Source organism: Melozone crissalis, unplaced genomic scaffold (genome assembly GCF_028551555.1).
Source record: "Melozone crissalis strain CALT ecotype California unplaced genomic scaffold, PUWL_Pcris_2 ptg000013l_1, whole genome shotgun sequence".
Lineage (NCBI taxonomy): Eukaryota > Metazoa > Chordata > Aves > Passeriformes > Passerellidae > Melozone > Melozone crissalis.
In genome coordinates this window covers 3,555,004-3,569,951 of record NW_026535791.1, presented here as the reverse complement: position 1 = coordinate 3,569,951, position 14,948 = coordinate 3,555,004, and the positions used below count along the sequence as shown (strand labels likewise).

Sequence of the window (14,948 nt, the reverse complement as noted above, 5' to 3'; positions counted from 1 at the left end):
TTCTGTGAGTTTTAAAGCTGTAAGGCGTAACTTAATGTAGCTAAGTTCCTAAACTGATTTAATAGATTTCCTCTGCAACATGATTATTGTAATACTGTCTAATCTGTGCAGTTTGTGCAGCTGCCAGTAGTGTGGTTGCTTGACTTTGTGCTTGCTTACCATTAAATCAGCCAACGATGCAATTTTATGCACTTCTACCAGATTTTGCATTAGTGCTGAAGTGAGAGTTTATTTCTAGTTGAACAGCTTAGTTGCTGTTGACAGCCCAGCTGGAGGAAAGGAGGAAAAAGCTAGAAAAGTATCTGTTCACCTGGTACAAGCAAGACAGTATTGATTTGAAATTTTGTGTGATTATACCTGTGGAGAAAGGAAAGAGGCAGATACCACCCTTCATCAGAAATTTCTCTGATTTTAGTGCTCTAAAATGCTCTAAATGTTATTGGGTAGCTATTTATAAAAGAGAAATATTTTTACAGGTGCTACAGAGACTCTACAAAGGCAGCTGGATCTGAAAATTACAGGGGCAGTAAAGATGTAAGATTGCTGCTCAGCACTGTAGTATTGATGTGAGTGCTGGGGACAGGTGAGGGGAAATTTCAATGAAAACTGACTCTGAGACCTGACGAGGGAAACCTCAAAGTTTGCATGAAAAAGCACATGCCAAAACCACAAAAAGCAACTTTCTTTTAAAGAATTTGCCAGAATGAACAGAGAAATATTATAATTATGTTGAAAATATTCTTTTCATACTTAATTAATTCTGCAGTATTTTTTTAACAGTTATTTATAAATTTACTGAATTAGAGACTTAGAATTCAGGAATATTATGATGTCAGTATTGCAGACCTACTGCTATGTTACACTGTGATATGTAGATCAGGGTGTGCTTCCTTTCCTACACCCACCCCACACCAAAATATTTCTCTAAAAATGAGATTCTTCTGGGTTTAGTATATTATGGAAGTACTCCATCTGGTTTGGAAAGCTGCAATCACACTTTTTGCTTGATGGGTAAGCAAAATTGATGCTTCTTGTTTTCACTTGATTTTTAGAGAAACTAAGGTGGGTAAAAACATCCTTAAGTAAATTTGTTGGCAGACCATTTGGATCTAAGGATGTATTCATCATCAATCAGAAATAAATAATGAAATCTCATGGCATCTTAAATGTGGCTGGTTGAAGGGAATATGATGCTGATTATAATACTTTCTGGATGTTTAGCTATATTACATCCTTCAGCTGTTCATATGCTGCCACCATTGAAAATCCAGCATGTTTCCACATGGGGCAGGTTTTTCATGGAAATCTAAGCAGTTGTGATGCTGAGACCTGGAACTTAAGGATTTTTCAAAACTTTGTGCTTCCTCAGTAAGCATCTGTACAGTATGGACAGAAAGAACAGATAGTTAAGATTTGGGAGTTGAGGAAGAAGAGGCAGGGATTGTGAAATCAGGAACCAGGAAGGAAAACAAGCTGTTCATGATGAAAAATAAAAGACTTGAAGTGTACTGAAGGGATGTGTGCAGGAAGGATGGGCTGGAACCAGAGGACCAAGCAGATGGTTTTAAAAAGAAACAGGAAAAAAATGGTCAAGACAGGAACTGGAATGGAGGCAGAGAGAGATAAGAAGGATCATATCATTTATGGAAAGAAGGGTGTGGGAATGACACAGGGAGAATAATGGAGAAGGTGAGCATATGGGAAAAGAGAACAGCCATTACGATGTTGTTCTTTAGAAACCTGGGGTTGAAGCCAGGAAGCACAAGGCACTGCTTGTCCTTCCTTTCTTCAGTAAGTTCAGTGGAGGATGGTGCTGCCCTGGCTGGTGACAGGCTCACACCAGGGGCTGCAGCTCTGCGCGGCAGCGATCGCAGTTGTGCGGCTGCGGGACTCAGGCAAAGGGGAAATGCCGTCCTTTTTAATTACAGTCTCTCTCTTTGTGTGTGTGTTTGAGCTTTGTACAACTAGAAAAGGCCCGAAGTAACAAGTGCCAGAATTAAAATTCCCATGCAGGATTAATTCAATTTGTTTTTATATGTGTTAGACATACACATTAATCTTTTATTTAAGTGGTTACTTAGTTTTCCAAATTAAGCTAAGTAGATTTAAACATGGTTTATTTTTATTTAAGCCTGTTTACCTCTGTGGGTTTAGATTTGGAGCCTGATTAAATTACTTTAAAATATTTTAGCATATTAGTTGCTATCTTTGATATAGAACTTGTATATAAAGGAAATTATATTATAAACTTGTGTGCATGTAATTGGGACAGGAGAGTTTGTTTTGTAGTATTTTAAAGCCCTTCATCTCATGATTGAGGTTTTTTCAAACATAGTTTTTCTAGTCCTGGCAGGTCAACCACTATAGCTCAAACTCCGCTTCTTGTTTGGGAATTTTATTTCATATTTTATGCTTTTGCCACTCAGTAGCTGCACCCTTTCTAAAAATTCTTTCTGCAGAGCTCAGAATGTTTTGAAACTGGCTTCTGAGATATTACCTGCTATTTCCAAGTTAAAAATTTTAAAAGCTAAGGAACAACAACAAAAATGTCTCTGTAGCTTTCTAGCATCATAGAAATTTTATTAATATTCTGACATTTCTCTTTAAATTGTATTTTGTAATCACCCAAACTGTTAACCTTTCTCTGTAATATACTTCTATACTTTCATTAGTGCATCTGTATATATAGTAATCCCATATTTAGATAATAATGGCAAATGGATTTCCTGACACTGTGGTCAGAAATTACATTCTGGTTAACTCAAAATAAATCTGGAAACTTGAACATGATGTAGAACACTTTAAATACACCATGGATGGTGTAAAATTTTTGCTTGGAAATGTTACTTTTAAGTGTAAGTGAATTTGCTTCTTTTTATTACCTATGAAATGCATGTACTTTTATATACTATTTGTTTCAAAGGCAGACACAGACATTTCCCACTTTGACATGCCTGTAAGATTAATCACTTTTATTAATTAGACTATTTGAACTAAATCTGTTATCTTGTTTATTTTATTCCCCAATTGTGTTAGCATTCTTATTCCTGTTCTTTAAACCAGCCTTCTAGCACAGACAACTTTTCTCCTAGGTCATTAACTTGAATAATACCAGACAATTTGATAATTGGGTTATTGATTATTTCTCCCCCTTTTGAGTTGTATATTCCTTCTCCGTTTTCATAGCAACAATATTCTATTTAATAATAAATGATAGTAAGTTCCATTTTTTTTTTGTTGGAAACACAGTCAAGCTGAATACATGTCTTCTGATACTCAAGTTGTGTTTGTTTTTTCCCACAGAAACTAGTAAAGTGGACTATGTCCTTTTTCAAGCTGCCACAGCGATAATGGAAGCAGTTGTAAGAGAATGGATTCTCTTGGAAAAGGCTAGCATTGAGTCACTGCGAACATTCCTTCTAACCTATGTCTTACAAAGGCCTAAGTAAGTATGGAAAACACACCTCTGAACATCTAGGATTCTGCATAAAATCTGGGTTATCATTTTTGTTTCCCTCAGTAGCAGTGCAAGATCATTTTAAGAATAATTTGTCTTCTAGTCTTAGCAGTTAACTTCTGTCAGCTTTCCCGTAGGAATTCACACAAGATATTTGAAAGAGAAATGTGTTTAAAATTTTATTGAGCATTGATGTCCAGAATGACTTGCAATTATATATGTGCAATGTTGTTTACAGCCTCCAAAAGTATGTTCGGGAGCAGATTTTATTAGCGGTAGCGGTGATAGTGAAACGGGGATCATTAGACAAATCAATCGACTGCAAAAGCATTTTTCATGAAGTCAGCCAGCTGATCAGCAGTGGTAACCCCACTGTGGTAAGTACTTACTTTTTTTTCTTCAGAAGTTAAGCAGTCTCTATCAGCAGCTTACATTATATACTTAGTGGCTATAAAATATTTTATACTTTGCTTATACAATTAGTCATTAAGTTGGTAGCTATCCAATAATTTACCAAATTGGAGATTTTTTTTAATGCTTTGGGACAAAGGGTAGTATGTGTATACATACTTTGGTATACAAGGAGACCATATTTTTAGGGAATGTTTTTCTGAATAGCTGCTTTAAGTGCCATAGTTGTGGGTTGGTGGTTTGTTTTGATTTTTTTTTTGGTGTGTTTTTAAGAAATTATTTGTTTGTTTTCTTTTTTCCACTGGTTTTCCTTAATTTCATAGCAAGATCTAAAACAGATTCTTCCATTAGCTGGGAGGTTCTTTGCACACTCTGTTCCCCTTCCATCTGTGCAGTGCTGCACTTTGCTGCGGCTCAGCTGTCGAAATGGACTGCGAGCAGGAGGCATAGGCCTCTGCTGCTCTTTGGGAGACAGTAGGTGGAGAGAAAGGGGTGTGAGGAAGTAAAACATGGAATGGAAATACAAAACTTATTCTTGATTTAATGTCATACTACTAGGGGTAAGTGTTACCTTCGATACTGAGCTCAAAGTGGAAACAAGGTGTCCAATATCTATCTGTGCATTTGGTGAAATTCCGTTTGCTATGCCAGGGGATAAGTTTAGAATAGGTCATAATAGAGGCATGTAACTAGAGCTTAAAGAGAGGTGATTTTTTCTCCTACCAGATGAAAATCAAAGAGTATATAGATTCCATGCTGAAACTTTAACTGAAGCTTTTCTCAAAAAAAAACCTTGAGAGAACTGGCTCATGACACTGCTGAGCATTTAGAGCAGCAGTTGTACTAGATAGATGGGAGTGGCAAATGTTTAACTCTGAAAATTCAATCAAAGTGCACTAGAAGTAATCCAGCTCGTGTCATGGTCCTAAAAATAGTGTGTCACCTCTGAGCAACAAGTAATATCACTCCAGGGTATGGAAATTTCATTTAGTCTTGTAAAACTTAATTTCACAGTTATTTACCTTAAGGAAACCATTTTAGCCTTTTGATTCTGCATAATTCAGATAGAAAAGGGGATTTGTTAAGAAGAACTGAGTTAGTGCTTTTTTCCAGGAAACATAGCCTGGTTATTACAATGTAGTTACAGCTGAGGTTTTCAAGTTTTATGCATGACACTTTATGCTTATGTAGTTTGTAGAATCTTTGCATAAAGCTACAAAAGTGACATAAATAGAAACGTGGACTTTGAAGTAAGGAATGCACAGTCCAGCTTGTGCAGTTGTATTTTGTGCATGCACTGTCCACAGACACACTGCGCTGACCACAGCTTACAGCAGGCTAAGACTGCCTGCTCCAAGCATATTGTCCTGGGCATGCTGCAGAGCAGAGCACGTTGCAGAGGAGCTCTGCCTGGGGCACTCTTCTCCAAGTTCAGCTCACTGCCAAATTGAACTCAGTTTTTCATTTCCCTTTATTTAATTTTCCTTTTACTTCCCCCTCTTCATGAGTATGAATTTCTCCACAGTTTTTGCAAAATATTTGTGCTCAAGTTTTAAGAATGGTATTGCAAATGTCTAGGATATATAATGTTTTCTATTCGAGTGTGCTAGTAAGACTTACTAGCAAAAAATAAAAGATGAGATGCTGCTGAAATGTCTTTTCTGTATGGCACAGTGTATGGTTGGTAGTCTTTGGCAAACTGGTTATAAGCACAAGCTCCCATGTATGTGTGACAGTTTATATTATAAGCCAGTTCTCATTCATGAAAATGTTGTTGTAATCTTCTGAGACTTAGCTGCAGAAGAGACTGGTACTGGCACCCAGGACTGACATGTGCAATAATAAGCAGTAATAAAATGGTGTTTCAGCATGCTACCTGCTAAAACTGCTTTCTGAAGGGAGTCAAGACATGCCTCTTGTATAAATATGTAACAACTTTGAAAGGTTGTATGAAATAACTCATACAATGAATTTTTTATTATTTTAGTTATCTTTTCAAATATGGTTGGGTGGTTTTGTTTCTTTACTAGTGTCCCTGTAGCATTCAGCCATGCCTGAGGGGCCGTGTGGGACCCCAGTGGTGCAGTTGCCTTGCTGCTGTGGGGAGTCTCAGCTAAGGGTGCTCAGGGTATGGTGTGAAGCCACATCCTGAAAGGAGTGGTGCTTTCAAGATTTGAGATTTGCTGTCAGGACAGTGCCATGCACTGTCACAGGTGCTTCTGGAGATTCATTTATATTAGTTACTTCTAAATACAGGCCTCCATTCAAATCACGGAAGAGGCTAGGATGTAGGTATTCAAAGAGGTCAGCTGATGTTTTCCAGTCCTCTCTGCTTCTCTGTGGAAGGAATCATTCAATTTTTTTGACATCTTTCCCATGGTGTGATATGCACTCTTGCCTCCTTGTACACTCAAGTTGCAGAAGTCTATCATACCTTTGTGACTCCTAATTCTTTTTCCAGTCTTTTTGTCCTTTCTGTATCCTTCTCAGCCGTCTGTTCTGACCTTCTGCTTACCCATTTGCATCGTCCTGCCTGAGGTTCACTACACATGAAGTCAGCAGCAGGTCACTTTGTATTTAAAAACTTTAAAGCTCTCAAACAAGAGCAATCAGCAGCTCTTAGCTGCTGATAATTGGTTAGAGCATGATACTAATTACAGCAAGGTTGTGGGTTGGATCCCCATATGGGCCATTCACTTAAGAGTTGGACTTGATCCTTGTGGGTGGGTCTCTTCCAACTCAGAGTGTTTTGAGGTGATGTCTTTCTACAGCAGTTTGTAGTTGAGAGAAAGTCTATTTTTAAAAAGCAAAGCATTCTCTTGTCTGCTTCTTGCTTGCCTTTTCTTCCCTATTGGCTGTGAAGCTTCTTGATCCATCTTTACCTTACAAGAATAATGTAGCTGCTGAATCTTTTCCATTCCCTGCAGCCCTTCACCCAATTTCTGTCAGACTTCTGTACTAACTTTGTGATCATCAGCCAGTCCTGCTCCATGAAATCTTTGGGACTTTTGAGTAATATCTTGTCAGGATCAAGTCTTGATAGTTGGGGTAATAAGGAGGGCAGTGAATGTAGATGGTAGCGTCTGTTGCTTGTGTCCTTTTGCAGGATTTGATGTGCTTAGTACCTCAACTTTTTAACTACTAGTTAAAAAGATCTTCAGAGATGGATGTGTTTTGAGGCTAGGACATGAAGGTATGTAGTGGCAAACTGACATATAAGCAAGACTGTTGAGAATGAAAAAATAAGGAGGAGATTGGAAGGTAAGGAGAGGAATTGTGATGAGAGTAATAAAATTGCTTTAGTATTGAGTAATCTTATAATAGTGGAACACAGTGTACATGTTAAGGAAATTACAGGACACTAAGGAGAGTTAACACTTTGGGGATGGGAAGGATGCATGGTTAGAGCCAGGTTTAGAACTGCAGTGTTGGCTTCTGCTGCTGCTTCTCTGCCATTTGCTGCTTTATGAATCTCACTGAAGAAACCTTTGTATGAGAAGGGAAAGCAAACTTTTAGTCTGGCTGCCTATTTATTTGTAACTGAGTTTAGGTAGTAATCCTCTAGGAGCACAAAGATTAGCTTTAGAGTTCTTGGTTTTGTTTTTTCTGATTCTTCCTGTATTATGAATACAAGCCATCCCTCTGGAGATGGAGAACGAAGGATGATCTGTAATCTCCCTCTAACAGCAATTTCAGGATCTCTTTTCAAAATCTTCATTTCTCTGGGGGACAAAGTTTCTGGCAGCAGACACAGTATCATGAGCCAGTCTTACAATTCTAAATACATGTTTTCTATCACTAATTTCAAGATTTTGGAGAACTGCGTAGGCCAAGTTCTCAACTATAAATGCCTTCAATTTCTTGGCCTTTTCTTGTGTTAAAATATTCTGCTTTTGCATAGCTGAAGGATTTCATTTGTCCTTCGTCCCTGCCAGAAGGACAGGAATCCTGGCAGCTAAGTGACTGACTCCCAGGAGGAAGATCTGGTCTGCATGTGAACACAATCAGATTTTGTTTAAAACCAGACCAAGATATGGATCACACCTTGATTTCTTCCAGTATATGTGTAGGCAGATGCAGGGGGATCCAGCTGCTATAGACTTGACATGGGACTGGGAAGCAACAGAAGCTGGTTTTTTGAATGTATTTTAATATAAAGTTCTATATCTGAAGCCTACGTATTTTTTTGTACATGGAAGAAGACTTGTCAAGACTCAGTGGAAAAGCTCTGGAATCCTAACAGTCCCTTTTCTTGCAACATTTGTAAATCTGTTGTTCTGTTTCTCGATGTTCCTAATTGGGCTAGAGAGAAGATCCAGCAGCTTCAGATTACCTAAAGCTTCTGAGGGATGTGCTGTGAATGGATTTCATGTGAGCGGTGTGAAATACTAATAAGCAAAACTCTAGGCATTCATCTTCATTGAGGTTAATCTGTCCATTATAATGGCTGCCTGGATAACTAGTTATATTTATTTAGCATTTGCAATTCTTGTTTCTACTCTTTAAATTCCAGAATTATAGTTCTGGAGGCCTGTCTAGCTGTTACTGCTTCATGTGGTAGGGTAGGAGTTGGAGAGGCTCTCCTGACTTTCACATTTTGACAAAAACATATGTATTATCCACCCCAAGTTGTGTCTTCTAGTCTAATAAAATTGTTACCTTGTTCTGTGTACCTCATTGCCTTTGAGACATGTTGAGTCTAAAAAAGTAGAGGGTGAACCAGGATATTTAAGCTGATAAGTTAGATAAAGGCCTAAGTTAGTGTGTTAAAGATTGGTTTGGGAATTTAAAGGATCTAGAAACTACTCCACATGTGAGGCTAAAACTCAGTGATAGAAATGTAAGAGAACTTTAAAACGTAAGTGGCTTTTTAGTAGTTGAATTAATCAGGATGCTTTTGCAGTTTTCAGATTTTACTGTTGAAAGGGAGCTGGCTTTACCAGAGATGCAAGTCTCCAGCTTAGCTGCCTAATAACTACTAGAAATTGATAACTCCCCAGTTACATTTACACTAGAGCCACAGTTCCAATGACAGGGCTGGGAAGTGAGGAGATGTGTTCCAAGTGGTGAGATGTACATCCCCTGTTCTATGTATGGCATCCCAAACCCTTTCTTTCCTCAATTTTTTCATCTCATGAGCTTTGTACTTGTGGAGTCCCTCACCTGTGATATCACACACTCACTGGGAAGGAAGAAATTAAGCCTTTCCATGTGTTATACCATGTATTTTTTTAATTACAGTGGTGTCACACAGGTAAGCAGGCTTGAGGGGAAAAGTCTCTTTAAGACATTTGTTGACCGTAGCTGCTTGGTGTTTAGTCATTCTTCCTCTGAAAGGTACATTCAGAATAAATGTGTTCAGTAACATACTGGATCTTTGTGTTAGTCTGCTTAGAAACAGCCTCTTCTCCCTCACAGCCTCTTTTTTTTTTTTTTTTTTTTTTTTTTGGGGCAGATCTGCTGTGGAACACAGCCATGTAATGCAGCTCATTTGACATAGCTGGCAGTATGGCAGGCAGAGCCAGGCAAGAAAGACCAGGAATGAGTACTGGGAAAAGTGGGGGGAGGGAGGACACCTATCCACCAAAGAGCACTTGTTGGGATGGTGTATATTCAAGCTGGGTGCTGCTGATGGTGAGCTGCATGGCTAGTCTAACTATTCATTATTTTGAGTTTAATTGAAAGTCCTGTATTTGTTCGCGCAGCTGTGGTAGGGGTGAAGATCCAACTGGTGGCATTCAGACAAGAACCTGGAGAAGGATATGTTACCTTTATAAATGGTTTTCAGGCCTTCAACTTCTTTTATGAGATTACTTTTTATTTTTTTCCTCCTCCTGTTTTCTGCTTTGCAACTTTGCCTGTCTCCAGAGAAACAAAGAAAAGCATGTTTTGCACCCTGTGCTCCAGCAAACTCTGCCTGGACCTCTTCCATTATTAGTAGAGGCTGCTGCTTCCCTTCTTTCTTTGTCCAAAGTCTGCATGCTTCACATGCCACAAGATCATCTTCCTCTGGCCCATGGTGATTCACAGGGGAATTGGCTTTTTCTTTCTCAGCTCACCCTGGGGGTTTCCTTTGGTTTGGCTGGTTCCCCCCAAGGAAGGGAAAGCAAGGTCTTGCTTAGTGTTCTGCTGTAACTCTGATGTGCTAACCTGGTGCTGCTCATCTGTCTTTGCACAATGCCAGAAAGGGAATGAGAGGAAAGGAGGGCACTGCCCAACCAGTCCCTTACTGCTGACAGCACAGAGCTGCAGCTGTGGGTCCTATTCCTATCAGCATATCCCTGCTCTATAGTTTTTTTCCACCAGTTGTCTCATTTGGGAAGGAACAGATAAAAATCAGTGGGTCCTGGTGCTTGCTTATATTTCTTCAAAATAGGTTTTGGTTTTTTTGGTTGGGAACCACTACTTCAGCTCTTGGGTCCCCCACCCATCTTGAAATACTCCCAAGTTGAAAAGTTGGAGTGGCTCCAGTTATTCTATGTACTTAAAGGTATTTCTTTTGGCCCTCTGGCCATCATTTTAACCTTCCAATTTGGAGTTGCACCTTATGTTCTGGAGATTTAGATACTCTGAAAATGTTAGCAAAAACAGCTGTGCTTATTCAAGGAAGCTAGAGAAGACGACTGTTATTGCCTTTATAAGGAAAGCCATGCTTTAAACAACTTAGTTAGTAAAATTGCTTTTGTTACATTCTCACTACAGAATTCTGTCACCTAAGAGCAACACAGCAAATTCTGCTTCTGATACATTTATTCTTTGATTCTTCCTGCTCTTGTGCAAGTTAAATTTAAATAGTTTAGGAATGCTATTAAATCTTCACATGGCTTCCCTTTGGTTTCAGTAACAGAGTTTACTTTATACACGTGGAGACAAAAAGTCCTCTAAATGCATATTCAGGCTGGCAGTGATATAATGTAAAGGGTAGATGTTTTGATTTGCTCTATTCAGGCAAAGTCTTCCTTCTTTTAAATATGCTTACTGCTTTTTCTTCAGGTGTAAATTATACTTGCAGAAGGCACTGCATGATAGCATAGATTTTGTAGTAAAATGAATTCTTTAATCAAATCTCTTGACAACCTAACTGTATCTCTGCTCTGAATTCAAAACAAGGAAACTGTTTTGGTATTAGAGTTCATTCTGCTTTGTCTGTTGGCTTTATTGCTGCAGAGCTGATGTACCACATGTCCATTTTTTCCTAGGCTGTATTTGAACTCTTCTTCCTTTCAGATGCTCTGTAACCTAACTACCCTCAAATTAAGCACTTCATTTATTCCATGGGCAGCCCAGGCACAAGTGTGAAATCCCTTTAAACATTATGGCTTTAGCTTCTTTTATAGGGGACATTCCGTTTGGAGGAATAAGTTGTAATTTACCTTTTGCATCTGAGTTTTACGAATGATATATAAATGCTGTTTATTGTTAAAATGACATATGGTCTTTCTGTAATGTCTGTGTTTTATTAAAGTCAGTTGAAAAGAAAACCACTAAAACGATGTTACTACTGGGTGTCTGATTGCCAAGTTAATCTCTTATCACAAGTCCCATTGATCTTCTGTTTGAGCAGCTGAGAGTCTGTTTTATGTATAGCGATCTTTCATAAAGTTTATTCCTGGTAATAAAGCTAACTGGGGTGAGTGCCAAGCTATTCTCAGAGGCAATGCTCTCTCTCTCAGCAAGAGAAGGATTTTATTTTGTTAGATGGGCTTATTGTTTGGGTATGTACTTGTGGCAGAACTAGTGAAATTGCTAGGGAGTGAGTCAAACTAGGTTCAGAGGTGTACTCTTACTGGTATGAAGTTAATGGCATTGCTGCACAATAGACATTCAGATCTGGCTTTTAATATGATGCCCAGAGTCACGTGCATTTTCTACTTATTACAGTGTGGTATTACTAACTTGCATTGTTAATCTCTTCTGTGGTGTGGCAAAAACCTGAAAAAAAAAACTTTAAACAAGTACCAACAAATCCCCACCAGAAAACAAATGAACAAACCAACCAGCCAAAACCACACCAAAACCATCAACAAAAAAAACCCCCAAAAAACAGAAGAAAAAAAAAACCAAAAAAACAAAAAAACCCAAAAACCAAAAAAACAACCAAACAAAAAAACCCAAAAACAAAACACAAAAGCCCCCAGAACCCTCCACCCTAGAATTTTGTGTTAGGTGAATTCAATTTTCTTATGTGTAAGAAGAAGAAATTTTAGTTCTAATAGTTTTAGTTTTAATAGCACACCAGCATTGGTTTCTCTGAAATTGTTGGTTTTCAGATTTTTGAAATCTTTCTTCTGATAATATTTATGTTGAGGTACTTAGTGTCTTCACTCCAAATGTATCTGTATATTAAAAAAATGAAATTCAAAATATTAGTAGTTAACCTTCAGTAAAATTACTTTATGAAAATAAAATTTTATTTCTAGTAAAATTTACTTGAGCCTTATTCCAGAGTTTCTGAAATATTATTGTGTATTCAGGAAAGTTTAATAGCTGGCCGGGCAAGTATTCTTTTAAGCTAATAATTTGTTAATACTCATGAAAATGGCCATCCTACTGCTGTGGACAATAGTCTGTATAAATTCCTGTAGCCTTATGGCAGTTTTGGGAAGCAGTGGTGGTTTTGCAAAGCTTTGTGCAAATACTTGACAAGGGTGTAGATGGCAGATGCAGGTGCAGATGGCAGATGCAGGTGCAGATGGCAACAGAAGCGGATGGATGTGCAAATATTGCACATGAGGCCCCAGGGATAGTGAGGGAATGGGGCAGGATTTGCCCCATTGAAATACCAAGGATTTGCCCCATATTGAAATACCAAGTTAAGGAAGTTGAGGGAATTCAGTAGGAGGGAGTAAAGCAGAGGGGTGCAGTGTGCCCTGGTATTTGCTGTGAGCTAGCCTGCTGGATAGAATAAGGTCTGTAAATCTAGTAACATCATTTTCCTTCTGTCATGCTCAGAGCAGGTTCTGATGTCCCAGAACTATCTGAACTTGCTCTCATTGAAATCGGGGGATAGGCCACTGCTCAAGCTGCTTAGCAGATTCAGCCAGCCTACCTGTACCCATTGCTCTTTACACTTTCAAAAAGATGTCTTTGCCATCAGTGATGAAATTTAACCTTTCTTTTAATTTTTTCCTTGAAATCAGGAGAAAAGCACACCAAAATAAAAATCCGTAACACACTTTTACCATGCACTAGCACATTACTCTGCAAGGAGAAAGGATAAGTTATTATATACATATTAACAAACTGGAGAAAGGGGAAGGTGCTATTTCAGCTAATATTAAGTATTTGTAATCACAGTGGGAGCAAACTTTTTTCCTGTTGTTCCTGACTGTTTGAACTTGCTGATTGATTTTCCAGTAATTGGCAACCAACTGCAAATGATGGGTAGTCTGCATTGCTGCCCTGCTTGTCCTGTGGTGGTCTGGATGGTGGCTTGGTGTCAGGGCATTAGCATGCTAAAGCAGAAGCAGTTTAGTTTTTGCCTGGTCGTTGTACTGTTGGAACTGCTGATGCCACTTGGTAATCAGGGTATGTTGCAGAGCATCAAAGTGTACAGATTTGTAATTGCAGCTAGTGATGTCCTTATGTCATGGCTGCTTTGAGCTGAAAAATGTGAGTCAGTAATTTAAGCATCAAATAAAAATTTGTATTTTAAGCTATTTAGAGAGTCATGTGAGAAAACTTTGCATTATTTCTTTAAAAACATGTATTCTGATCTGAAGCATTCTTCTAAAGTCAGACTTGTGGGGTTTTTCTTAGTAGTTCTTTTTTTTTTAACAGCATAATTCTTTTCATATGGAACTTTTAATGTTGGATTTAATACTCTATACTAGTCTAGACTGCCTTTTTTTTAATATTAGATCAGATCTGTATTTCCTTTAACTAAAAAAATTATTTGTGTGAATACCTTGCACAGAAATTTGAAATTTGAATTGTGAAATATTTGAGGTAATTAGAAATACTTCTAGTATGTAAATGATAAAGTTGCACTTTCACTGGAGTAGTTTAAATCATGGTGCTGGTTTTCATTGGCTAAATGCTTTTTGTGATATGTGTTGTTTGGCAGAGCTGACTGTAAATGAGAAATAGTCCACTTGAAAAAAATAATTTCTTTAAAATAGGAATGCTTTTATTTAGCAAATTATCAGCAATATGCTGGTCTGCTGTGCTTATGCAGCTTTATTGTGCATAAGCAATATGCACAATATGCTCTTCCATAGTGGAAGAGAAAACCTGTGTATTATCACAAAGCCACAATGTTTGCTCTGTCTGGAACTTATTTAGCAAGTAAGAATGTTAATTTAGTGTTTACTGACTAAGATAACTAGTTGTCTGGGGGGGTCAAGGTACTGACTTCAGAGGCATTTCTGAACAAAGATGTTGCAGTTGGTGGGTGGATGGCACTGGTCTCAGCTGTTGTATGAGCTTGCATAAATAGTATCATCTCCACTTTAATCTTTCGGGTGTTCAGAGGTAGTGTGCATATTTCTGTTTAACCCCTGGACACTTGCTGGCATGCATGACCCTTTAACAATTCCTATCTCTCTGTCCATCCCTGGCACCTTGGCTCCAAACAGTCTGGGAGGATAGCCAGTAATTTTGGAGCTTTTTGTAAAGAACATCTCCTTAACAAAAAGTCTTTTCATTTCAGCAGTATACACTTTCTATTGTGCTTGTTACAACAGTGTAGGCACAAGTCTGAAGTACTACTTGCATCTCCAGTGTGCAGTACTTGATCCCCTTTGTGTGTAAGGATCAGTTAAAAGATATTAAAACTGGTGATGATGGTTTTTGGACTTTGGCATCAGGAAAAAAAGCTTTTTTTATATATTTCAGGAAACAGCAACAAAAACTGGAGCCATGTGTTTCATACAGAAAGTTGGCTTTTAAGTAAATGTTTTAGATGAACATTTCATTTACCTTATATTAAATTTTGAGTATGAAAAAGATACTTAAAACTTTTAGTCTTCATGAATCTGTCTCTCTAAAATTAACATGCCTTTTTCTCACCAATTTTTGTATCACTTCAGAGACATAATTTTAATAGAGTAGTTTTAAGGGTTTTTTCTGAGGCATGTCA

General features: G+C 38.1%; 1 protein-coding gene across 1 annotated transcript in view; it reads left to right on the top strand.

Moving 5' to 3' along the window:
* XPO4 (exportin 4) overlaps positions 1–14,948 on the top strand; it is a 78,495-nt gene that overhangs the window by 21,161 nt on the left and 42,386 nt on the right. The window contains exons 3-4 of the mRNA XM_054272287.1: positions 3,304–3,445; positions 3,696–3,834. Coding sequence (XP_054128262.1) covers positions 3,304–3,445; positions 3,696–3,834 — 281 coding nt within the window. The remainder of the gene's footprint in view (positions 1–3,303; positions 3,446–3,695; positions 3,835–14,948) is intronic.